The 26074-nt window shown below is 41.9% G+C and overlaps 1 protein-coding gene across 4 annotated transcripts; it reads right to left on the bottom strand.

The window, feature by feature from the left end:
* Nucleotides 1-8527: 8527 nt before the first annotated feature.
* Nucleotides 8528-25792, bottom strand: tmem245 (transmembrane protein 245). 4 transcript variants are annotated; one of them, XM_067408236.1, is made up of 18 exons: nucleotides 25102-25792; nucleotides 23875-23992; nucleotides 23426-23521; nucleotides 23216-23338; nucleotides 21760-21939; nucleotides 21508-21677; nucleotides 16748-16771; nucleotides 13758-13862; nucleotides 13582-13664; nucleotides 13409-13499; nucleotides 12836-12934; nucleotides 12378-12509; nucleotides 12164-12286; nucleotides 11936-12081; nucleotides 10517-10617; nucleotides 9781-9955; nucleotides 9413-9603; nucleotides 8528-9313 (listed from the first exon to the last, which is right to left on the bottom strand). In XM_067408236.1, the coding sequence occupies exons 1-18, from the start codon at nucleotides 25693-25695 to the stop codon at nucleotides 9285-9287; spliced, it is 2580 nt and encodes an 859-aa protein (XP_067264337.1). In that variant the 5' UTR covers nucleotides 25696-25792; the 3' UTR covers nucleotides 8528-9284. The 4 variants fall into 4 exon arrangements, with proteins under 4 accessions (XP_067264337.1, XP_067264331.1, XP_067264351.1 ...); XM_067408230.1 differs by having other exon boundaries at nucleotides 9409-9603; nucleotides 25102-25790; XM_067408250.1 differs by lacking the exon at nucleotides 16748-16771 and having other exon boundaries at nucleotides 9409-9603; nucleotides 13800-13862; nucleotides 25102-25790.
* Between the last annotated feature and the right edge of the window lie 282 nt (nucleotides 25793-26074).

Raw genomic sequence — 26074 nt, 5'->3', positions numbered from 1 at the left:
AAAACAAGCTACTAAAGTCACAAAAAAGATTTTTATTTATTGTCAACATTGTTGAGGATCATACGCTGATTCATGACGTCTGAGTGAGTCTAAAAGACACTGCTGCTGAACTCTGAATTTAAAAAAAACCTAATGGAAAACTAACAGTTAATACCCTCAGAGTTTAGACTGATAGTTCCCTTTCGATACTTCACTCGTACTGCGTATGGGGAAAGGTCTCCCTTTTTCCCCGCTGCTGAAGCCTTTTTCAATAACGCAGTGTAACTGCACCGTCATTGGTTCACTCATAGACAAGTTGTTGAACCAATGGCGGCGCGGCATAGCTGCGCGGCCTATGGCGACAAAGCGCGCGAATATTCCCGCCGAAATGGGCGGGGTATAGGGCTATATAAGCAGGCGTTTCGCCATAGGATTTCAGTGTTTTCTCCTTCAGCGACGACATCTACTTCTCTTCGCTGATCTCCGCCTGAAGCCGAAGAAGCTCGCCGCCTTCTGCTCTCGCCGCCGTCTGAAGAGGCTCCCGCAGCGGACTCGCCTGGACTCGCCGGTGGAAGAAAGCGCCGGCGCCCTCGCGGACTGCAGCTTCTAGCGCCGTCGCCGAGCCGCCGCCTCCCGCTTCCCGCTTCCGGCCGCTTCCTGTGCGTCCCCTGCCGCCATCCGGCGCGCCGCCCTGAGAGCTTCATCCGCGGCTTAAATGCCGCTCTAAAAGAGCGATTTCCAGCGGTTTTCACCGCTTTAAGAGCTTCCGCGGCCCTCGCCGCTCTAAAAGAGCCACCCAATTGCCGTTTTCACGGCAGCGGCGTCTCACGATGCCCCGCCACTCATGTGGTACTTGCAGGGCCCCCTGCACGACGACGATGGACACAGCGAGTGTGTCGCTTGCCTGGGCAAGCCCCACGCAGACGGCGCGCGCTCGCTGGAGACTCATGCCCGCACTGCGAGTGCGCGGAGTCTCGCTTCCCTGCGCTCGCGGGTCGCCTTCTTCACTGAGGGCGATCTCGCCGCTCGCGCCCTCCCGTCTCCTTCCTCCCGCGGTCCGGCGAGGAAAAGACAGCGGGGTAGAGCGACTCAGCGCCAGGAGTTGAGCGAGCTCACGCCGGCCCAGCCCCCGCGTGCCTCGCCCTCTCCTCCCCGGGAACTCTCTCCAGTTCTGTTCTCTCGCCCTGAGCAGCGTCCCTCCGCAGAAGCGAGTGACCTCGTCTCATTCGGGGGAACAGACGACGAACAAGACGACTCCATGTCTCTTGCGGCTTCCGAAGCGGAAGGATGGGCTGGCGAGCCGGAAGACCCCGCTCCACCGCCTCCCTTGGAACCCATCGAGCATGGCCAGGGCATGGATGCCGAGCTCTTCCGCATCCTGTCTAGAGCCGTTGAAGAGCTGGACCTCGAGTGGGCCCCTCCAGAGGAGCCGTCTCGCAGCCGCCTGGACGAATGGTTTCTGCCAGGCCGCCGCCAAGCACCTCGCCAGCGTTCAGCGCCCTTCTTTCCTGAGGTCCACGAAGAGCTGACGAAGTCGTGGCGCGCTCCTTACTCTGCCCGCCTCCACACTACGCACCGCTCCGCCCTCACCGCCGTCGACGGCGCCGAGGAGAAGGGATACGGCGCTTGCCACCCCTAGATGAAGCGGTGGCTGCTCACCTCTGTCCTCCCGCGGCTGTGGGTTGGAAGACGAAGAGGGCCCTTCCTTCCAAGCCCTGTCGGACCACCTCTACTCTGGCTGGACGGGCTTACACCTCGGCGGGCCAAGCTGCCTCTGCGCTCCACACCATGGCCATATTTCAAGCATTCCAGGCCAAACTCCTCCGCTCTCTGGATGAGTCTGGAATCGACGCGCCAGCCTTCAAAGATCTCCGCAGCGCCACGGATCTTGCCCTGCGAGCTACGAAGGCTACGGCCCAGGCCATCGGTCGTTCCATGGCCAGCCTGGTCGTGTTGGAGCGCCACCTGTGGCTCAACCTAACGGAGATCAAAGACCTAGACAAGACGGCCTTCTTAGACGCCCCGGTCTCGCCTTCTGGTCTCTTCGGGCCTGCAGTGGATGGCTTCACTGAGCGCTTTACTGCCGCGCAGAAATCGTCTCAGGCTATGAGGCATTTCTTGCCTAAGCGCTCCAGCTCCGCTTCTGCGTCTAGCCGCCCCAGGACTGCGCCGGCTCAGCAGAACAAACCAGCCCCACCTGCAACACAGGCAGCGCCGCCCCAGGAGCATCGCCAGCGCTCGCGCCCTGCGAAGCGCCCTCCCTTCCCGAGGCGCCAGGGACCCCGGCCCAGGATTGTGCTGGACCCGGTGCCTCCGAAGTCGTCCTGATTCGTCGGACAGGAAGAGGATGGGGGACCGTCCCGTTACGACCGGACCACCCCAAAAGCTCCCACGGGTAATTTCCCCTCCGCCTCGTTTATTTCCGGGCGTGGGAAACATACTTCAAGTGACAGCTGGGCCCACACCTGTTGCGCCCACTCCCAAACGCCGTTTTCACGGCGGAAAAATTTTTACCTCATCACAAAAAGAGCAAATTTCCTCTTCCACCCCTCGCGGTGTACGACCCTCTCAACGGCGGTCTGTCACCCAACATTATTCAACCCCTAGCCACTCGGGCCGAGGCCTGGCAGGCCATCCCCGATGTGTCAGAATGGGTCATGGGGATCGTAAACCAGGGCTACTCGCTCCAGTTTGCACGACGGCCCCCCCGCTTCGCCGGGGTGCTTCAAACATCGGTCAATCCGGACGACGCTCATGTCCTCCGGGCCGAAGTCATGTCGTTGCTGGAAAAAGGAGCTGTGGAAATGGTTCCTCCGTCAGAGAGCGAGACAGGCTTTTACAGCCGCTACTTTCTGGTCCCCAAAAAGGATGGCGGTCTCAGACCCATCCTAGACCTCAGGCTTTTGAATCACTCCCTCACGAGACGGAAGTTCAAAATGCTGACGCTGAAGCAGATCCTCGCGCACATTTGCCCCGAGGACTGGTTCTGCTCGCTGGACCCTGAAGGATGCGTATTTTCACATCCAGATAGCCCCCCGTCACAGACGATTCTTGAGATTCGCATACGAAGGGGTGGCATACCAATATACGGTCCTGCCCTTCGGGCTGTCTCTGGCTCCCCGCACTTTCACCAAGTGCATGGACGCGGCGCTTTCCCCTCTGAGACAGATGGGAATCCGGGTTCTGAATTATCTCGACGACTGGCTCATCTTAGCCCGTTCGCGAGACGAGCTGGAACGCCACAGATCCGTGCTCCTCAGCCATCTACAATGCCTGGGTCTCAGGGTCAACTTAGCCAAGAGCTCGCTATGCCCCACTCAACGAATCTCGTTTCTGGGAGCAGTTTTCGACTCGGTCCGTATGACGGCAGTAGTCTCGCCAGAGCGCGCCCTGGCAATTCAGCAGCTCACGGCATCTGTCACGAACAAAGCCTATCTCCCTCTGAAGTTTTTCCAGAGGCTGCTAGGGCTGATGGCTTCCGCCTCCCCGGTGCTGCAGCTAGGCCTTCTTCGGATGCGGCCTCTTCAGTACTGGTTGAAGTTCCGGGTTCCTCCCAGCGCATGGCGGCACGGCCGCCTATGTCTCAAGGTCAATCGGGCCTGTCTTCTAGCCCTGAAACCTTGGATGGATCCAGTATGGTTCCAACGCGGAGTCCCTTTACAGGCGGTCTCACGGAGGACGGTGCTCTCAACAGACGCCTCCAACTTGGGCTGGGGCGCTGTGTGCGAGGGCAGACCGGCCTTCGGCTCTTGGAGCCACGAGGAAAGCCATTTACACATCAACTGTCTAGAGATGCTAGCAGTGATGAAAGCCCTTCAGTTCTTTCAGGCTTACTTGACGGGACGTCATGTTCTAGTTCGGTCAGACAGTATGACGGTGGTGTCATACCTGAACCACCAAGGCGGTCTTTCGTCCAGCCGCTTATGCGCTCTGGCGAAACGTCTGCTGGAATGGGCTCTTCCGAGGCTTCAGTCGCTCAGAGCGACTCATGTTCCTGGCAGGAACAATCTGGGTGCGGACATGTTGTCCACGGAGCAACATCCCCTCCGACGAGTGGATGCTCTAACCCCAAGTGGTCCTCACGATCTGGGAGTTCTTCGGGAAGGCAGAGGTAGACCTCTTCGCCTCAGAAGACAACTCTCATTGCCCAACATTTTCTCGAAGGAAGTAGATGCTCTGGCCCACACATGGCCCAGCACGCTCCTTTATGCTTTCCCTCCGATCGCACTGATCCCCCAGGTCATCAGGCGTATCAGAGAAGACCAGCACAGAGTCCTTCTGGTGGCCCCGCTCTGGAGGAACCAGGTTTGGTCCTCAGAGCTATTCAGGCTCTCTCTAAGAGCCCCGTGGCCGATTCCCCTGAGACGGGACCTCCTCTCTCAGGCAAACAGAACAATCTGGCACCCACAGCCGCAGCTCTGGGCTCTGCACCTCTGGTCCCTCGATGGGAGCCGACTAGCCTCCCCGAGGACGTCCTAAATACCATTTCTCAGGCTAGAGCCCCATCTACGAGGCGCCTCTACGACCAGAAGTGGTCAGTCTTTGTTGATTGGTGTTCAACACGCAACATAGACCCTGTGGAGAGTGACGTATCTTCCATACTGTCTTTCCTCCAAGAACGCTTGGAAATGGGGCGCTCCCCTTCCACGCTTAAGGTTTACGTAGCAGCCATTGCAGCGTTCCACGCTCCTATTGCTGGCCAATCGGTGGGACGAAACGGGCTCGTGATCCGTTTTTTGAGAGGTGCTAGGCGTTTGAATCCTCCTCGCCCTCTCACTATTCCCTCCTGGGACCTCTCGTTGGTCCTCAGGGCCTTGAAAGGAGCCCCATTTGAACCAATGGGTTCAGCCGACCTCAGGCCCCTAACGCTAAAAACCGCTCTGCTACTAGCACTAGCATCGGTAAAGCGTGTTGGCGATTTGCAGGCCCTCTCCGTGAACCGTGCGTGCCTCGAATTCGGGCCTGGTGACTCTAAGGTCGTTCTGAAACCTAGGCATGGCTACGTCCCTAAAGTGCTCTCAACTCCGTTTAGAGCTCAGGTCATCTCGCTCTCTGCTCTTCCTCCCTCGGCGGACGAACCAGAGCTGCAGCTACTCTGCCCAGTCAGGGCATTGAGGACCTACATAGACCGATCACAGTCTTTCAGACAGTCAGATCAGCTCTTTGTTTGTTTTGGCGGCCGCACCAAAGGGTCTCCGGTCTCGAAACAACGCATTTCCCGTTGGATAGTGGATGCTATTAACCTGTGCTACTCCTCACTGGGCACTAATTGCCCCATAGGAGTCAGGGCCCACTCCACTAGAGGAATGGCTTCCTCGTGGGCTTGGTCCAACGGAGTTTCCATCCAAGACATCTGTGAGGCGGCCGGCTGGTCTTCGCCGTCCACCTTTGTCAGGTTCTATCACCTCGATGTCCCGACCTTACAAGCTCGGGTCCTGTCGGTGTGATTAGCGGCTTCCAACAGGTCCCGCTTCACGCCACCATAGGAAGTATCTTCCTTCAGTGTAACCATGGGTTCGGTTAGGCTTTGCCTCCGCTTGTCCTTTTGCCCCCTCTGGGTGGCCAAATGCAAGCTATATCGTTCCCAGCCGTGGCACGGCGTGGTTGAATTCGTTCCCCATACGCAGTACGAGTGAAGTATCGAAAGGGAACGTACTCGGTTACTAACGTAACCTCGGTTCCCTGAGATACGGAACGAGTACTGCGTCACTTGCCGTGCCACGAGGCTGCGGCTCAGGGTCGTCGCTTCAGTCGATTGACACTGAAATCCTATGGCGAAACGCCTGCTTATATAGCCCTATACCCCGCCCATTTCGGCGGGAATATTCGCGCGCTTTGTCGCCATAGGCCGCGCAGCTATGCCGCGCCGCCATTGGTTCAACAACTTGTCTATGAGTGAACCAATGACGGTGCAGTTACACTGCGTTATTGAAAAAGGCTTCAGCAGCGGGGAAAAAGGGAGACCTTTCCCCATACGCAGTACTCGTTCCGTATCTCAGGGAACCGAGGTTACGTTAGTAACCGAGTACGACTCTTGTAATGATCAGTGCATCACCATCATTAAATGACCCAATTCATCTGATCGGCAGCCTACTTATCTGGCAATTTGTGCTATAACGTGCGTGTTTTGGAAACACAGTTAAAGCAGCAAAAAAAAAAAAAAAAAGTCAAGAATCAAAAACCCATTTAAAGCAAACGCATACCTCCATAACGGTGACTTCAGACTTTATTATTTTCTATAAAACACCCACGCAGAAGGCGACGTTCTCGTGACCTTCTTTTTCTGTTCTGAAGCTCCACCAAATAACGTCCCCCAAACCTTAAAAGAACTCAACATCGCGACCGTCTCTGAACGTGCTGGGAACGTTACTAAACAACGTCCTTAACACCAGTGGGGACGTTCTGAGAATGTTCTGGGAATGTAAAATTTCTAGCAAGGTAACCTCGGTTAATTAACCATGGTTAATTTTTTATGAGATTTTTTTTTTTTTTTAATTCATTACACAGGTGGAGTTTTGAGCAGTGTTTAAAGACTCACACAGACATCATGAATCAGAGCTTCTGAACCTCAACAATGGTGACAATAAACAAAAATCTTTTTTTGTGACTTTAGTAGCTTGTTTTTGTGATCAGAGTTAATCTATCTGAAAATTTTGTCACCATTGTTGAGGATCATACGCAGAATCTTGATGTCTGTGTGAATCTACATGATTGCATAATTCTATTTTAACATTTCTTTAATGTTATTCTAACATTAGATTATGGTCCACAGAAAGAAAGTTTTCTTAACAGAAAGTTAGTTTTTGGTTTATAGAACGTTATTGTAATGTTAGTTTTAGGTTTGTAAAACATTATTCTAACGTTCCCCTAATGTTATTTTAACGCTACTACAACTTTATTTTAACATTCTTGTAACGTTATTCTAACGTTCATATAACGTTATTATAGCGTTTTTGTAACTTAAACCTAATGTTCCTCTAACATTATTTTAACGTTCTTGTAACGTTATTTTAACGTTCATAAAACGTTATTATAATGTTCGTGTAACATTATTCTAACGTTATTTTGACGTTCCTATAATGTTATTCTAACATTTTTTTTTTTTGGTTCCCAGAAAGTGGGTCTAAGGTTTGTTTTTGGTAAGCCAGGAAAGTTTTCTTAATGGAAATAAAACGTTAGTTTTTGGTTTGTAGAACATTATTCTAATGTTAAAATTATGATGTTATTTGTCACTTTTGCAACTTTATATCTCACAATTTTGCGAAAATAAAATCAGAATTGAGAGATAAAAAGTGAAGTTATTTTTTAAATTTTCATTCCATGGTGAAAATGAGCGTATAGAATAAATGACTGTCTTTATGAGTAGGCCTAGGTCATTGAATCGCTCATTCAACCATTTTGTTTAAAACACTGATTCATTCAGGAACGAAACACCACTATTCAAAGAAAAATTACTCATTAACTGCGGCATAAACTCTTTAAACGTCAATCACTTGAACATGACTGTGAATCCTCTGAGAGGATTAAGATCAGCTCAGGATTTGTGTTCTCTAATGCCTAAAATAAATTCACTGGGTTGCAACATCCAATTCCCTAAATGAGCCTCATAAAATACAACTCAATCTTTCTGGATAAGAAACTTGAAATTAAGTTTTTAACCGGGTACAACTGTATCAGTTTTATTAAAACAATTTATTAGTTCTTCTGCATATGAACAAAACACTCTTTTTGTATTTCACACAATAAAAAACCTAAACAAAACCATGCTTTATCTATATTATTTATAATATAATATTCCTCTTATTTGGCATGAAAAAAACTTCCACTTTCACTCTTCAGTGACATCTTTAGCAGAATATGTGAACAGGCTTTTTGAATAACCTAGGTAAAATAAAGAAGGGGAAAAAAACCTGTAACATTGGGAAACAGCAGTGAGTGCTTTATCTATTCAGTGCAATGCATTAAAGCTTGACTTACAGGCATCTCTCATCTGGAAACAAGCAGCCAGCAGCATTTAATCATTCTCTTTGCTTTCAGCTCTACCTACCTGTGTGCCAATGCTAACTGGTTAAAACATGATTAATTCCAATGTTTGATCAATAAAAAATACATTGAGCAAATACTACTGTATTCACAAGAAGGAATAGTCACATAGTACAAAACAGGGATTTTAACATCATTCCTAAGCAGGAAGTTATGCAATAGAAATGAAATAAAATCCAACACAGATTAAGAAATGCACATGTAAAAAACAACAGTACATAAATATCACAATGTACTTCACGTATGGCCAACTGAACCGGAAAAAAAATCATTAAGACACTTGAGGTAATATGAACGCAAGCTAGTTAAAAAAAAAAAAGACAAATATGGAATTGTGCGATGCAAACACTCAGACTAGTTTGTTAGGTTAGTTTCACATTGTTATAGCTACTTTACAGTATATAGAATTTGTTCATAAACAAATACTCCCCCTGAATAAGGATATTTGTATAGGTCAGAGTCAGCGCTCTTCAGTCCTGGAGATCCTGGAGATCATCCTGTAGAGTTCATTCAAATGTCTAATCAAATCAAACAAACCCTACAGGCTGTTGTGAATGAGCAGGTTTGGAACTAAACTCTGCAGGAAGCCAGATCTCCAGGAACACAGACTGTATATGTATGAAAACAGAAAGATATAACACTTTAAACAAATGCTTGAATAGTAAAATCTAAGAGTAACGTCCTTTCATTCACACACACACAACCATTTACACGACAACAGAGCCAAACACATCCACAATATGGGATAAATTATCAGTACAACCAGATAAATAAAAATGATCAGTGATCTATCCTGAAAACATGATCCGATGACCGGGACCTTGGTGAGCTGTTACAGTAAAGCATGATGTAAACATGTAGTGTTGTCAGTGTGCTAACTAAAGGTAGCGTCACAGCACCAGTACAGTGCTAGACAAAGCACAAGCGTGCTAACTAAATTTTGCACTGGAGAGTGCAAGTGGTGTAGCGTTTTTTTTGTGGCCGGAATTTAGCATCACAGCGCTAAGTGCTAAATGAACTATTAGCACAGAGGGCGACATCAAGGGGCATGATTAAGCTATGTGCTATGAAAGCCACATTAGCAGAGAACGTAGCAATTCTGTTGCTGCGTGAACCCTTAGGGTGATGATACGGAAAGATTCTCTATCCGTAGGTTTCCTCTTTTATAGTCTTGCAGTGCTGTATGGGATACCCCAGAGTAAGTTGTGCTGTTAGCAAGTGCAAAAGGCTTGTTAAACTTCTCTTTTATTCATTGCTTCTCTTCAGCTGCATTGGGGTTTCTGCAAATGACCTGAGAATTGATGAAAAAAAAAAAAAAAAAAAAGAGTATGAATTGGGATTATAATGAAAATTAGTTATAAGAGACAAAATAAAGGTTTATATCACCTGCCATGATGTGCAGGGAAGTGGCTCTGCACTGGAGTTGCCTGGCTGCTGCTAGGACTCATTAACATGGCACTGTAGATGTTGGACGCCACCACCAATATGCATAACAGGATGGGCCCAATGATGGCACCCTCCAAACCCAAATAGTACGCTCCACCTGCTACCGCGAGGCCTGTCAAATACGGGTGTCCACCTCTGCACGTAAAAAAAAATTATATATACACACATTAAATCAAACTCCCAACACACGGATAAACACGATTGAAGAGGAACATTTTGGGTTGGTAAATAATGACAAAACAGTAAACTGTCCCTTTAAGCTGTGAAAAAAAAAAAAAAATCAAGGAGTGCATGTTTAAAAGACAAACACACCCTGATATATCGGAGTATATGGCCGTATCAACAAAATATGTTGGCAGCAGATGGCAGAAGAGCAGCAGCAGAGCTTTGACTCCCTCCGCCTGGGCCAACCACAAATCCAACACCGCTGGCAGTGCCGCCCAGTACGTCCCCAAAAATGGCACCGCACCTAAGATAGCTGCCATTGCTGCAGAGAGAAAAAGATAGAAAGAGACGGAATAATAAAACAGAAAGATAAAAGTACATTACCATTCAAAAAGTTTTGATTTTTTAAAATAAGGCTGCATTGATTTATTCAAAAATACAGTAAAAACAATAATAGTGTTAAATAATATTACAAAAGTTTTCTGTTTGAATTTATTTTAAAATGTAATTTATTCCTGTGATGGCAAAGTTGAATTTTCAGCATCATTACTCCAGCTTTCAATGTCACATGATCCTGCAGAAATCATTCTAAAATGCTGATTTGCTGCTCAAAAAACATGAATTATTATTATTATTATTATTATTATTATCTGTTGAAAACAGTTGTTCTGCTTAATTTTTTTTTTGTGGAAACCGTGATACATATTTTTCTTATTTCATACAATAATGATACAACATTCATCAAACTTTTGATGAACAAAGTTCAAAAGAACAGAATTTATTTAAAAGTTTATTTAAAAGTAATCAAATTTTACGTTTAGCCACAGCAGAAATGCTATCAGTGTGAAAAACATGCCAAAAACCGACTGTATTTTAGTCTTACCTGAGGGGATGAAGACGATGTTGATGCCAAATATTGTGTGTGTAAGCCAAGTATAAAGGCCATAAAATCCAGCCATCTTCAGAGAGGCATCAAACACACCCCTGCAAAGAAAAAACAGGGTGAGAGAGAGGGTGGAAACACAGAGGGCTTTTCATCCTTCAGTTAGCCCTGACTGGAGTCAGAGTGAATCAGTCTCTCTGTGATAGCACTCATAAAAATGGGTCTAATGGAACATCTTTGCGCATTCTGGGTGATGGCATCATCAGCGCAAACACACACACTAAGCTCACAGTAAAAGGAAATGCTGAACTCCTCTCCTCGTTTCACTTTCACAGCTCGTGATATTGTCTATGGAGGGAAAAGTTATGTTATTGTGCTTTTAAAAAAAAAAAAACATAACAGATTTTTTTTCTGAGCCAATTACATTATGCTAATTTCCACAGGAGAAGCATCAAGCTCAAGGGCACCGCTGTGCTACAGCAAGATTGTGACCCCATTCATTCTCCATTTTCTGGGTCACCCTTACCTGTAGATGAACCCCTTTCAAAATTCTTAACCAGCATATTAATAGCAGTCAATTTCACCCCCATATCAGTTGTTCCAATCATGATCTCTGTTAAATTATCTGTACAAATGGAAAAATGGCAGAAAAAGCAGAACAGTATTGCCCTCTTGTGGTAATTATGAATTACAGCGTCTTTAACTGGTGTTAACTGCATAGTTTACCCAAAAATGAAAATTCTGTCATCATGAAGTTACTCTCGTGTCAACACTGAAAATTTATTTTCACTGTATGGACAAAAAACGGCAATAATATCTTCTTTTGTGTTCCACAGAAAAGAAAAAAAAAGGGTGAGTATATGATGACAGGATTTCGATTTTAGGGTGAACTATCACTATAAGATCTAATTTCTGCTTCCCCCTCATTTAGACTTACTACTGTACACACATTTTTGCCTTTGCTTTTACAAACTGATGGACGAGTGAGAATTATTGTTTGTGGGAACCGCAACATGTTTGTATTTATCCTTAAATTCCCTTTCAGACAGTGGTTCTCAACCAGGAGACCTCAGCAAAAGGTCTGCAGGATGTCTTAAGATGATTTAAATTAATATATTATTATGAACAAAGTAAATTTTAATATTATTATTATCAATTTATCAAAACAATCTTAATTAAAATGCTAAAATGCTTTTATTTAATAACTTATTTTTATTGAAGAACATACAGGAGAGTTCTGGAAACATACTCATATCTTTTATTAATATTATTATTAGAAAGTAATTTAACTATAATTAATTTCATGATGTTAAACCCGTACATACATATTTGGGGTTCTCAACCTCCAATCTATATTATATTGGGGGTTGAGAAGCACTGCTTTAAGACAAAACCAAAACTCCCCATGGACGTGTGTACCTGATGGCTTCTTCCACAGACTGGCCGATAACGTTTGAAGAAGGTCCAGGTTGGGAGAGGGGTGTGAGGCTGATGACCCATTTCACAGGTTTATAATATTCACCACTGGAGCTCAGCAGGTAAAAAAGTGTGGTCAGAAAAATCACCTATACGTCCAGAGAGACAATAAATATTTAAAATCACCCCTAAACATCCAATCTCATCAGTCCATTTGAGTGTGTGTATTACCAGAGACAGGACAAAGTTGAGCAGTGCGGTGCCGCTGTGGAACAGTACAGTGAGCAGCGTGGTTGTTGTGGATATCAGCAAACCAACATTTCGACTCATCACCACCCACAGAGACTCCAATATCTACCGCAGAAGACAGCATATTCATTAATCTGCCAAATAAAGACACTCCCCATCACTTACACACACACAGACACACACACTGGAGACTAACCGAGAGCAGAGTCTCAATGTTTTCCTGCACGAATGAGGCGATGTCCTGCCAGTCCAGTATGTCCCCTAGCCAGCTGTTCTGCCTGTGCAGATGTAGCTTGTGTCCACGGTGCCGTCCAGTATGAGTCACGTTCTACAAAATAAATAAATTGACTGGAATACAACATAAAATATATGTCAGAGCACTGCAGAAAATGCTTTTCTTACTTAGAGTTTTTGTCTTGTTTCTAGTCCAAATAATCTGCCTTTGTTTTCGGATTGAATTAAGATTTTTTTTGCTCGTTTTAAGGAAAAACACTTTATTTTGACTTATTTTTTCTGAAAACAAGATAATATTTTTTTTACTTATCTAGAAAATGCTTCTTGATTTAAGAATTTTTAGATATTTGGAAAAATCGAAGTAAGAAAAGCATTTTTTGCAGTGTGATTGTGTGTGACTAAGTAAGGTTTTGTTATTACCTTAACAATCCAGGACTGATAGAGGCGGTCCCACAACTCTAGAACTTGTTTCTCGATCACGGCCGTGTTGTTTACCTTATCACCCAACATCTTATGAAGCTACAATGCACACATTCATAAAAACACACATATAACAAATGCATATTCAATTTTACACACAGACATAAAGAATAAAGGATTAAAGACATGAACATAAAATCAAATTTTTTAAGTAATGTTATGTTATTTAACAAAAAGAATTGTTTGATTTCATAATGATTAGTCAAATGTAATAACTTCTCCAGCTCTGAAAATGTAACTAAGGTTGCTTGAGCATAAAAAATATTAACCAATAATAACTTACTTTTCATGATTTTATCAAAACTTAAATGTTTTAAATGTATGATTTTAAGTATATAAAGCATATTTGGCTACACTTTATTTTAAGTGAGTAACTGCATTGTGTTATTTGAGTGAGTAATACATGGTTTTCACAGCCACTGGTCACCTTTCACTTTCATTTTATCTGTCTCTTTAAATTCACTACGTCTTTTCATGTAGTCTCCAACAGCACTGTAAGCTCTTAACTCTGACCTTATGTGTGATCCATTCTCTCCCATGCTGGTAAACATTTGTGGCAGCAGAGTTTAGAGCTTTCTGAACAACCTGGGCCTCTGGGAGCCAACTACAACACACAAACAAACACAGTCTGTTACGCAACATTTCGAGAAGATTCCAGTGTATGTTAAGTGTGTGTTTCCACTTACTTGGCCCACTCTGGGTGGTTAGACACAGTCTCGTTGATCAGGTTACTGGTGACCTCTATGATATGAACACTCTCTTGGTGCACCTGTGAACAAAAATACAATCGGTGAGATATGATGTGTGCGGAGGCTGGGATCAGTCACGGATCACGTCTTTCATGCAGTGGAAAACACGGTACCATAGCTGTGAGCAGCAAGGCCATGAGCAGTGTGCCGGTTACCAGCAGGAAGATGATGAAAATACTGATCAGCTTATCCAAGGAGCGCTCCAGCCACACGATCATCTGCAAAGAGATCAAAGAGAGAGAGAGAGAAAGAGAGATCAGTTTCAACAAAACAATTCTGATCTATCATGCAACTGTGTGAGAACACAGAAACCTGCTTCCCTCTGCCAAACCTGAGGAACGATCGTGTTCCTTTGGTTCTGAAATCCTAAAAGTAAAATGCTAACCTCTTTCAGTAAAATAAAACAATTAAAGGAACAGTTCTCCCAACAATCAAAAATATTATTCTTCCATGGTAAAACAGAAAGAGAAATGATAATGCAATAAAACCAAAGTGGAAAGTTATTTATTCTGTTAAAAGGCACAATATGTAATTTTTTGCCGCTAGAGGTCGCTTATTCAAAACGAAGGCGTACCACAGTCCGTGTCCTGGTTAAAATAGCTTATTTCTCTGGATTTAAACATTTGTGGAAACATTTGGGATAATATAAGTACACAAGTCAACAAAATATATAACACTATTCAGATGGTTTTTGGATATTTTCATTTAAAAATCTTACATATTGTGCCTTTAAGGTAAAAAAGGGACGAAAATAATCCATATTCCTTTATTTCAAGTTTTCTAAAGCCCTGCAATAGTTTTTTAGAGAGGAACAGATGTTTGTTATTAACTAAAAACAACATTTTGGGTAAACTATTCCTTTAAAAACTTCAGGATTCATGGATGAGTTCTGAGCTTCATAACCCTGCGAACATATTAATAGTAAACATTCTGTTGAAAATTCACATGCTCTGACATGCTGCTAACCTGTTGGATGACTAAGCAAGACTAACTACTGAGTGAATGAGCTAACAGCACAACTGATGATCATCATGTCAGGAAACAGGAGGTGGTGGGCATATTTTTGTTTTTGGCAGGTGGACTTGGTTTCTCTGCTCACGCAGATTCTGTCGGCCCTGTGGGCGGAACTTGCATGTCTAATCCTGTTCCCTGGTCCTGTTAGTGCTAAGTGTTAAATTCACACACAAAACTGGTAATGATGATGATGGATTAGTACAGAATACATCATTAAGGAAACGAAAAGAAAGACTAAAGACTAAAAAAGAACAGCAGGATACAAGAACCGCATCACTCCTCCTCCAAAACGTTAAGAGCCTGATACGCAGTTTCAAAGTAATGCTGGCAAATGGCAAAAGATTCCTGAGGGGAGGGACATACTTTCAGACCTGAAAATAACTTCATCACCATCTGCTCCTGTTGAGCCACAGTCAGATTCATCTTAATCTGACTCAACACAGGAGTTGATGCATGGAATATTAACAATGACATAAAACAGAAAACAAACAAACTAACAACAGCAAAAATATTCTTTGGCAGAATATTCTGAAGAATTCTGAAGTCTTTCCAACATCTCTAAATATATATTGCTAAATATATATATATGTTTGGTTTCCCTTGAAAAAAAAAAAAAAGTGGAGCAACTTATTACATTTTTGGTGAAAGATTACAAATATATTCTTTTTTTCTTTGAAACAACACACATATAATCATGCATAATAAGACATGGAATGTGCATTTAAAAGGCTTTGAACACCTAAAGAGGCAGATGATGCTAGAGAAATGTGTACTACCCTTCAAAGATGTGGGTTTGGTAAGATTATTTAATGTTTTTAAAATAATTAAAGATAATCCTCACCAAGGCTGCATTTATTTGATCAAAAATACAGTAAAAACAGTAATATTATTAAATATTGTTACAATATATTATTAATTATTGTTCCAAAAAAAAACTGTTTGCTATTTGAATACATTTTAAAATATAATTTATTCCTGTAATGGCAAAGCTGAATTTTCAGCATCATTACTCCAGTCTTCAGTGTCACATGATCCTTCAGAAATCATTCTAATATGGTGATATGCTGCTCAAGAAACATTTCTTATTATTATCCATGTTAAAAACCATTGTGCTGCTTAATATTTTTGTGGAAATAGTGATACTTTTTTCACGATTCTTTGATGATTAGAAAGTTCAAAAGAACTGCATTTTTTAAAATAGAAATGCATTATATAACAGAATATAACATCATACTTTTGAACAATTTAATGCATCCTTGCTGACTATTCTTTTCTAGTTCTACTATATTTATGTATATACATTATATTATGCTTATATTATTACATTTCATTCAACACTAAAAAGTACCAATATAAAAAATTGTTATGTAATTAATATGAGATGATTTTAATCAAGATTTGTTTGAGCTTATTAGAGCATCAAGCTTTTAACTTAGCAATATGCTAACATCAATCTACTGAAATCTAGTGTAGTGGAATTTCCCATGCAGAGCACAATTTGTGTGCTGCGTTTCTTGTTTAGTCACTTATGAAGATTATCGCTTATACCTTAGAGGTTAGTAAGCAGCTTGTGTGTCTAGTTAGGACCAGACAGATGAAAACCCCTATACCAAACCCGCCTGCACATGAAGTACCCAGCAACACCATCAACCTTGGTCTCAGCAGACCAGAGCATCCCTTCACCCAACCCTCCATTCCCCCTGTCTGTTCTCTCCCTACATACATCTCACACACTCTGACGACAACCAGCCCAGCACTTCAAGACACTTCAAGAGCTGTGGAAGAGGCGGTGGACACTCTTGGGGTTTTGTTCTGCATTTTTCTCCTGACAGTTAGTATGTCAGCATCTCAATCACGTCCAGAGGCACATGCTCCCTTCCACAGCACAAAGCGCCACACAGCAGGAACAGCCATAAGCCAGTGAGCTAAGCAGAAGCTCAAAGATGGAGGGGTAACAGTGGGGAGGGGAAAAGCATCACTCCAAAGCTTCTAATGAAAGCACACTGTCATTCTTTCATTCTCTACCCCCTTTGTACTTTCTTTCTTTATTTCTTTTTGTCTTGTACCCCTGCCAGTACAAAAGATTTACCTGCTTGTTAAGCCAATGCCAGAGCTTTGAGGAAAGAGACAGAGAGACAAACGGTTATTAGAAACAACCAATCAGTATGCAGGAAAGCAGCAAACATCAAAGTGTTTTCAAAGCAAAAACAGAACAAGACCGGACGGTGAAAATCGAGGAACAATTGAAGACTTGAGATGCAAAAGCCTCTAAGTGCTGTCTGAAATGTTCTTAGAAAATGAGCATTTTTATCAAGCTTGTATTTTTATGTTCAGTTATTTCACTTTAATGGCAATGAAAATGACCTATTAATTGCCATTAAAGTGAAATTACTGAACCTAAACATATGAGCTTGATAAAAATGCTCATTACAGAAGAAAATTTCAGACGGCATTTAGAGGCTTTTGCATCTGAAGTCTTCAATTAGAGATTAGAGTGTGATTTGGTGAGCCCTACAAGGGGACGAAACAAAGATCTGCTATGATTATCCTTTGTAAGCGTCTTCATCTTTATTTTACCTTCTTTCATTCTTGTGGACAGTCAGTGAGGGATATGATGGTGATATAAAACAAATGAGTCAAAAAAACATTTTCAGTTACAGATACACATTTACAAGGTCCAACATTTTGCTACATTTGCTAATGGTGAGTGAATTAAGTATTTACTTTAATTAAGTATTAAGCAAATATTTTATCAAAAATTACTTTTGTTCTTTTGAGAACAAATTTTATTTAGTTGTTTTAGTTTATTTAGTATTTAGTTATTTTTTCCTTTGCATATTAGTGACTGAAGGCTCCGGTATACTTCAAACGAAGTTCTTTTTCGTTCTTCGTTTAGGAGTAGCCTAAAACGAAGTTCGAAATGCGTGACCAGCGATATAAGGTGCGTTCACGCGGCCTCATAATTCCTGCAGTTACAAGATTCTAGCTTGTAAAAAGCGTTCACTTCCTCGTAGAGCTCGTAATTACAGCTTGTAAACTGGGAGTTTTCTGAAAGCTCCCACATGTACCACGTGGCCGCTGTACCACCTGACCGCTGTAGATTGATTTATTAGGCGTTGATAGTGGTGCCATGGAAAGGCATAATTCCCAGTCCAAGGACCAAAAGGATGTGAACAGCTCCGAATATAAGGTCACGTGTTGTCATTTCAAGATTCCGGTAAATACGAGGTGACGTGAATGCGGCTATACTGTAAACGAACATCTGACACCGCCCACACTGCTGAGAGTGACGGTTATATGAATATGTAAATATGTGCCGTGCACTTTCTTCTCACTAACAAAATAAACACAACAAAAATGAGAGAACGGCAAGCATTTTCATATCGCACTTTATTCAATGGATTGCTTAAAATCAAGCAGCTTAACAGTATCAAACATGAAAAACAGTGTTACTGCCTCATTTTTTTACAAGCACAACTTCATGTACTATAAAGTTGCTATCCAGTGTTTACATGTTTTTACCCGCGGAGCTCTTACCTCGACGAATTCAAATACACTAAATGAATCAGAAACACGCCCACGCGAGTAAAGGCGGAGCCTCAACGCACACCTCCTATTACGTTATTGTCACTGACCAAAGGTAGTACGAAGGTGTTTTGCTGCTGGAGCGAACTTTTCCTGAAAGTTCGCTTTGGCAAGCCATTTCGAACTTCCAAAAAGAACACAAAAAGAACTTCATTTTGGCCTGATTTTGTTCGAAATGACGTCACATCAGTTTGTTCTTCGATTTCGTTTGAAGTATACCGGGGCCTTTACAAGTTCACACTTGTTGTTCGGTTCATTTGGTCCGGACCAAAGAAGAAGAAACAGACAAGTTTGTTGGCGTTTATTGGCTGTTGTCGGGGCGGTGTGAATTGGCCTTTATGCCTGTGATGGGCAAACTTGCGACTATGTCAAGAAAAACCGACATGCGTGAGGATTCTGTCCTTTTTAGGGTCTCGTCTTCCTGTTTTTGGTCCGTGTTGCGTTCATATGTCGCACCAGGGTTCGTTTTAATCGAACCAAACATGACAAGTGTGAACGCACTCTTAAGGTGCATTCACACTTGTAGTTCGGTTCGTTTGGTTCATTTCGTCCGGACCAAAGAAGGGAAAAAAAACATTTAGTCCTGGTCCGGTTAGCGTTCACACAGGGGCGGAGCCAGGGCGTGGCCACCCTTGGCCTAAGCTTGGCCACCCCTTTGGCCACCCCGCTCACAACCGCTGTTTCAGAATAAATTTTTTTGTTGACAAGAATTGCGTTTATTTAAACGCAGAACCGTCTCTTTAAGACCACAAAAAAACGGAAGACTTTTCAGACGCGCACTCCAACTTCGCCTCAGCGCCAGGCTCAAGTCAAACGCTCGCGGAAATGATACAGGTGCCGAATGAGCTTCATCAGAATTAACAACAGTGAACGGCGAACATTATATAGCGTACGTAAATGTTTCTCAACTGATGGGTTGCAAGACACGCAGTTTTCAATCACGCGCAAATACGGCGCGCGGTATATTAGCTTACTCACAATAAATAAAGCGTAAAAGAAACTACGAGCATGCAAAGTCGTAGTTCTGTCGTCTATTAAGTTATGAAATGACAAAAAAAGCTAATAAAGCTGCATTAAAACTGTGCATGCATGTAGGCCTATTTTAGATTTATGCGTCACATGTCTCTGGACTAAAATATTCAGCTATGTCAGATCACAATATAGGCCTAAGGCACAAACTGATATGTAATTTTTTTAATGCATAAATAAATGTAAGAACTGTGCATTTGTATTAGAAGATGCTAATTTTGCAATCATTTATAAAGTACAAACAAAAGTTATAACATTTAAATGCTTAAAATAATTAATTTTACATTCTGGCATTTATGTGCTGTTGACTTCTGCATCAGTAAATGGGAATTCAAAAGAGAACACTTTTTTTTCTTTGTACTGAGTTTAATTTAGGTATGATAGAACTGTTGCAATTATTTATTTTGACTATATAGAAAGTTTAAAATTTAGTGTTTACTTTTTTGGTTAATTTTTGAAACTACAGTATGTAGTTATCTGCATGTCTCATCCATAGATATGCAACAATGGAGAACAAGTTATTGGGGGTTTTGAGAACTAGAACAAGCTGACTGAACAAGTTGAAATTTAGCTATAGTGTGAGCCACTTTACTAATATGCCTGCAAGTGAGGAACGCAAAAATAAATAAATAAATAAATAAATAAATAAATAAATAAAAAGGTCACATTCACTCATCTCAATTAATTAAGTACAAATGAACTGTATTAGTTGTGTTGTAGGCACAGTTCAGTACTTTATAGTCAGACTAATTTTTATGTTGAAATAATGAAGATTTCTGTGCCACCCCAGACTGGTTGCTGGCCCCCGCCTGGCCACCCCTATGAAAAAATCCTGGCTCCGCCACTGCGTTCACATTGGCAATTTTATCACTGAACCAAAAGATACCGAACCTTAAGGCATAGGGATACATTCACAACGTGATTGGTCGGATTTTATGACGTATTGCCTATTTTGAGACGGAACTTACCGAACAACCAAAACAATGCTGTGTGCTGAGGTAAATGCGCTAGCTGTGTGTGTAGCGGTGCGTAGCCTGCATGTGATGGTATTTTGCCCAGCTGGGAACTCGTGAAGAGCTTGTAAAATGTGTAAAGTAGTCAAAACAGCGGCGGGAATCCATGCGTCACACACACAAACAATCTGCTGCGTGGAGACGCGCGTCTGATGCCTGTGATGGGCAAACTCGCGACTATGTCAAGAAAAACCGACATGCGTGAGGATTCTATCCTTTTTAGGGTCTCGTCTTCCTGTTTTTGGTCGGTGTTGCGTTCATATATGCCTATCATTCGAACCGCACCAGAGTTCGTTTTGAAGCGGACCTTAAAAATTTTTTTTGTTTTCTCACCCTGCTGTACCGAACCGTGACTTCAAAACCGAGGTACAAACCGAACCATCATTTTAGTGTCCCGTTACACCCCTACGCAAGTAATAGTCTGATGTCCTCAACAAAGCAATTTTTTTTTACTCGCATTAGCTTCTTGGCAAATGTGTTAATTTTGGACCCTGCATGTTTTCAATAGATTTGCTCTTGACAGCTTATGTGATCAACATAGACTAGTGAAAGAATAAGAGAAGGCAAAACTAAAGGCAGACACTGGGTTACTCTTCTGGATTACTGTGGGGTGAGGGGGGTGGGCAAATGGTTTCTTAGAAGTGTAGGGTTTCATCTAGATTGACTGCAACAGTGGGTTTTCATTCACTTTAGACAGCCCAAAAACTCAAACCCATTAAACTGAAAGTGATACTGAGTCGATGGAAAACGAAAACTACCAACTAGAACTAGAATACAACATCACTATGCGAAGACTAAAAATAGTTAACTTTAGATTTGATCTAAGTACTTGAACAAATCTGAAAGACAGGAAGTGCATTTAACTGTGTTCCAACTGTCAGGCTAATGACATTTTTTTTATAGATTAGCACACATTGAAAACACATCTGTTGAATAATTAATTTTTTCCCCACATGCCTCTACAAGTCATGATATAAACAGCATCCACATCTGACCTCTATAGCTTTTATTCTGTCAGTTATGTATACTTTTTGCCTTGAAAAAAAGAGAATTAGCAAGCCACAACCACATTCAGTTCCTCTTCGTAATCACAGATCTCTGTCGCCTCCAAAAATAAATGTGCACATGTGGCGACAACTACCAGCAGGCAAGTGTTGTGAAGGACAGTGTGTCAGCAGACAGGCGAGTGCTTTTGTGTGGGTGTATCTATATAAGATTTTACCTTAGTGTCCACCCGAAGCAAGAACTGAGCTAAGCCTTTGATCGGTCCAGGCAGCAGAGCATCCTGTCTGTCTTTGACAAACTTCTCAGAAACCGACCACCATTTCAATAGAGTCCGTCCAATGAAGTCCTTCATTCCAAAACGGACAAACATCTTCTTCAGGACCCAAACTGGAAAACATAGCACTCATTCATGAAAATGTGAACACCATCTTCACACTCGTGACCTCAGGACCATGAACACAAAATTTACCAGCAACAGGGATAGGCAATAACTGTAAGATCCAGAGGTTGAGCCAGATCTGCACCAACACTATAGCCCACGCAAGCAGCACAAAGTAGATATCACTGGCCTTCTCTTTGGGCTGGAGACCCCTGAACTCTAGCCTGCTTCGACTCCGGCTGAAGACCACCTTTGGGGAGTCCATAAATTCTGTGAGGGGGGAAAAATCCACTTTACTAATGACGATAGTAGTGTTTGAGAAGTCATGATACAGGAATTTCGTACTTTATTTGATATAGTACCTTGAAAAATATAGATGTTTCAGACCAATTTCGATACCACAGGGAAAACAACATTAAGGGCACACGATTTGATTAGTATAAAAATTTATTTACTTTTGACCATAATCAAAGTATTTTTTTTATGACCTTAGATTCCTTAGGCCTGATAGCTCTGAGGGGGATTATATAATAATAATAATAATAATAATAATAGGACAGAAATATATTATTGTAATATAACTAATACAAGAGAGAAGAGAGATCGAGAAAGCGCAGCTGGCATCGGTGTACCAATAAAATGGAAAATGAGCACAGAAACGGAAATATTTCAGTATTGATATCTGGGTCAATGACGTGACATGTTATTTTTTTTGTCCAAAGGCCTTAATAATAATAAAAAACAAAGATATGACATCCAAAGTATGCAAGGTAGTACAACTAGATCTCTTTTATTAAATCCAAAAGGTTTTTTTTTTATTTTTTATATATTTTGCTACATATAAAGGTATTTTAAAGATTTTGTGATTACTGGCCTTTGGACAGTTAAACCAAATGACCTTTTGACATTTCATTTGTGATTAAAATATCTTAAAATGTAATAAATATATATATATATATATATATATATATATATATATATATATATATATATATATATATATATATATATATATATATATATATATATATATATTCTTGCATGATTTTATAACAAAATATATCAACATAGTGCAAAATAGTATTAAAATTATGTGTAGAAGTCATTGCTTTCTTATAAGAAAGAGTAACCAATATAAAGGGACCATTTTGAATCAAGTCATGCTGTCAATATCATGTTACAGGATGTGACATCATTCAGACACCTGCAAAAGGACCGCATGGTCCTGAAGCGGAGTAACTATCTTTTAACTATTTGAAAAAATTCATGTTTTCACTTGCACATACGCATGTCCAGAAACATTCATTCAGTACAACCGCTATAAAACATGAAAAAAATTTAATATTTTAAAAACTTGTACTAAATACAAAACGGTTGATTGTCCTTTTGCTAACTTGCTAGCTAGCTAGATATCAGCCTGTTAGCATTGTTTGAAAATATCATCATTCGGTAAAACCAAAAGTATCATTCGGTAAAACTAAAATTTTGGTTAAACCAAATGACTTTTTTGGTGACAAATTTTGTCCAAAGCAATTTTTTGTGTCACCTTTGGATTGTTCTTTGGTGCTTGTCTCTTCCTGTACCTTCTCAGCATGGCTGACGTTACTGCAGGAGATTGCCATAAAGATTGTATTAGCAGCAAAAGAGAGAACCTGACCAGACAGCTCGCCTATACAGAGAGAGGAGAGGACCAAAGATCAGAGGACATCAAGAACAGAGGTAAATCATATGAGAGCTGGAGCCTCTGTTTCTTCACCTTTCCCTGGAACAACAGGCTTCTCCTGAGAGCCCACTATTAGCAGTAACACCACCACGACAAACACAGGCACCCGCCATGACCCTGTCAGAGAGACTGGGGGGGAAAAAAGAGAAAGTTTTTTTTAGCATCCCTTCATTGACAGCACTGTAGGTCAATGCTAAAGTTTCAGCAGATGATATTTGGCTTTTTTTTTAATTATCAGCAACAGATGATTATGTTTTTCTGTTTGGCTCATCTGTGTTGGACTTTTACTTTACTGTTTATCTTTAAATTAAATAGTGTGATATTATATATATCAGCGTTATATTGGCCATTGACCACTCTGCTCAGTAAGATACTGGTATCGGCATCGACCTTCAAAAAAAATCGGTGTCGGTTGATCACTACATGAAATGCCACATAAAACCCAAACAGAATAATTCAGTTTTAAAACAGATGGGTCTTACCCAGGTAAAAAATAAGTGCTGTCCATACAGGCACAGACAGGGAACGCAAGTAACCTTCCATGCTAGGTGTCCACTTAAAGGCCACAGCCAACACATAGCCAAGAACTAATGTGCCAACCTGCCAAAGAGAAAGAGAGAGAACATTTGGACATCTCTGGTAACTAATGTGCCACCACCAAACATTTGCCACCAATCTATTTATAATCACAAAAACCCCCAGCCCTCATAAGTATCAACACACACACTTTCATTAATGGAATTGCTCTACCAAATATGAAATTCTTTCATAATTATATGTAACTATAATAAGAAATTCTGTTAAAGGGGACTTTTGTTTGCCCATGAAAAACTGAACTAATAACAGTCATCACAAGACCTGTACTAATTAAATTAAGTCCTACAGGCAAGTTATAAAAAATAAAAAAAAATTAAAAAAAAGGTAGTTAGATCATTAAATTGAAGGTCGGGGTAAAATGTAGTCCTGTAGAGTTCTTGTAACCTTTAAAAGATCTTGAAATATATATGATCTATCATTTGGGCTGTGTAACCTTAAGGCCATATTTTTGCATATTGGCATCTGGGATGTTATGCTCCAATTGCTACTCAGATATATTGAGTATGGGTTCAAGAAATGTTGACATTTCAGATGCATTTAAACACTTTTATATACAAACATATTTGCACATCATGGTTAGGCTATCTGAAGACAGATGCGACCATACAATGGTTGACAGATTTGCAATGTAAATATATGTTTCTCTGATGGATGAAAGAGAGGCGCAGTGAGAATGTCTCTATAGTGACAAAATTATTTGTGACATCTGACAAATTTATATACTTTTGATACACCAAACCTATAATAGCACAAGAGTAAAAAATCCCTATCTTCATTATGCAAATGAATATATATTATATATATATATATATTATATATATATATATATATATATATATATATATATATATATATATATATAGTTTGCTAGCATAATATATTAAAAATATATAATGTTAATAATTATTAATGGTATTAAATAAAGTTATTGAGGCATGGAAGCTCCGCTCAATGTTTCATTATTATATTTTCATATGTTTGCACACTATTCTGTTATCTATGCAGGAGTGAACTTTTTAACAGTCCACGTTTCATAACCACTTTCACCTGTGCATGGTCTGACAGAGGGCGTGTCTCTTTCCCATTCACGTGTTATCATGCACAGCACTTACCCACGCAGCGCTGAAACAATCCAATCCGAAACAGATTATGGTACAGACGTGACTGAGGATCACCTGCATGCCAATGACGCTCCAGAACAGATATAAGAAATAAAGCAGGGGTACACCAGCCCCAACTGCCAGCAGTACATTGAGCCGATCTATGACCAGTTCGCCCAGAGTCTCCACCCCGTAGTTCACGCACCACACCGGTACAAGCAGAGTCCCCACCACTATCGGCGTCCCGCTGTCCTGCAGCCTGCTGAGCCAAGAGCGGCCGAGGCGGGCGAGCGAGAATTTAAACGGGTGCAGGAAAGTGCCGCACAGCACTGCCCACAGCAGTGGCCGTAGAAAAGCCTCCAGGATGAAGTAAACCAACACCGATGCTCCGCAACAGATCGCCACGAAGATCATCGCCCCCGTGTTGTAGAAGGCCTGTTTGATGTTTTTGTCGAACTTTAGGGACGACTGCTGGCTCAGTAGTTGGCTAACCATCCCGACTGCTGGCTGAACGGTCTCGCTGAACGAGACGAAGTGTGGCCGGGTTGTGCGCGGGGTGTCCGGCTCAGTGGCCGCGCCTGGACCCGGGTCCTCTGTGTCTGCCATGGTCGTTAGCGTCACTCCGATTCAGTCCGGAGGATCCACCACATAAGGAACGGCGGGTTGGGCAATGAGTGACGAAAGTATAGGAAGTAAGCAGTCTGGGAAATGTAGTCAGGTTATAATGTTTTTCAGCCTAGCAGGCAGACATTGAAATCCTAGCTTTATTAGTAAAAGTACCTTGCCTGGGTTTGTTTTTCAATATAGTAGCGTTTCATTCGTGAGTGAATAAGTTGAACGAATCTTTAAAGGGATAGTTCACAGAAACATTTTTCATTATTTGCTCGTTACAAACCTGTATTTTTTTTTTCTTCTGTGAACCTAAAATTATTTTTCAAAACGGTTTGGTTAATGATGTTCTTCAAAACATGTTATTTAGATTTAC

Source organism: Chanodichthys erythropterus, chromosome 2 (assembly GCF_024489055.1).
Source record: "Chanodichthys erythropterus isolate Z2021 chromosome 2, ASM2448905v1, whole genome shotgun sequence".
NCBI lineage: Eukaryota > Metazoa > Chordata > Actinopteri > Cypriniformes > Xenocyprididae > Chanodichthys > Chanodichthys erythropterus.
Note: the sequence above shows the minus strand (reverse complement) of the source record. Positions and strands in the feature narration are given on the sequence as shown.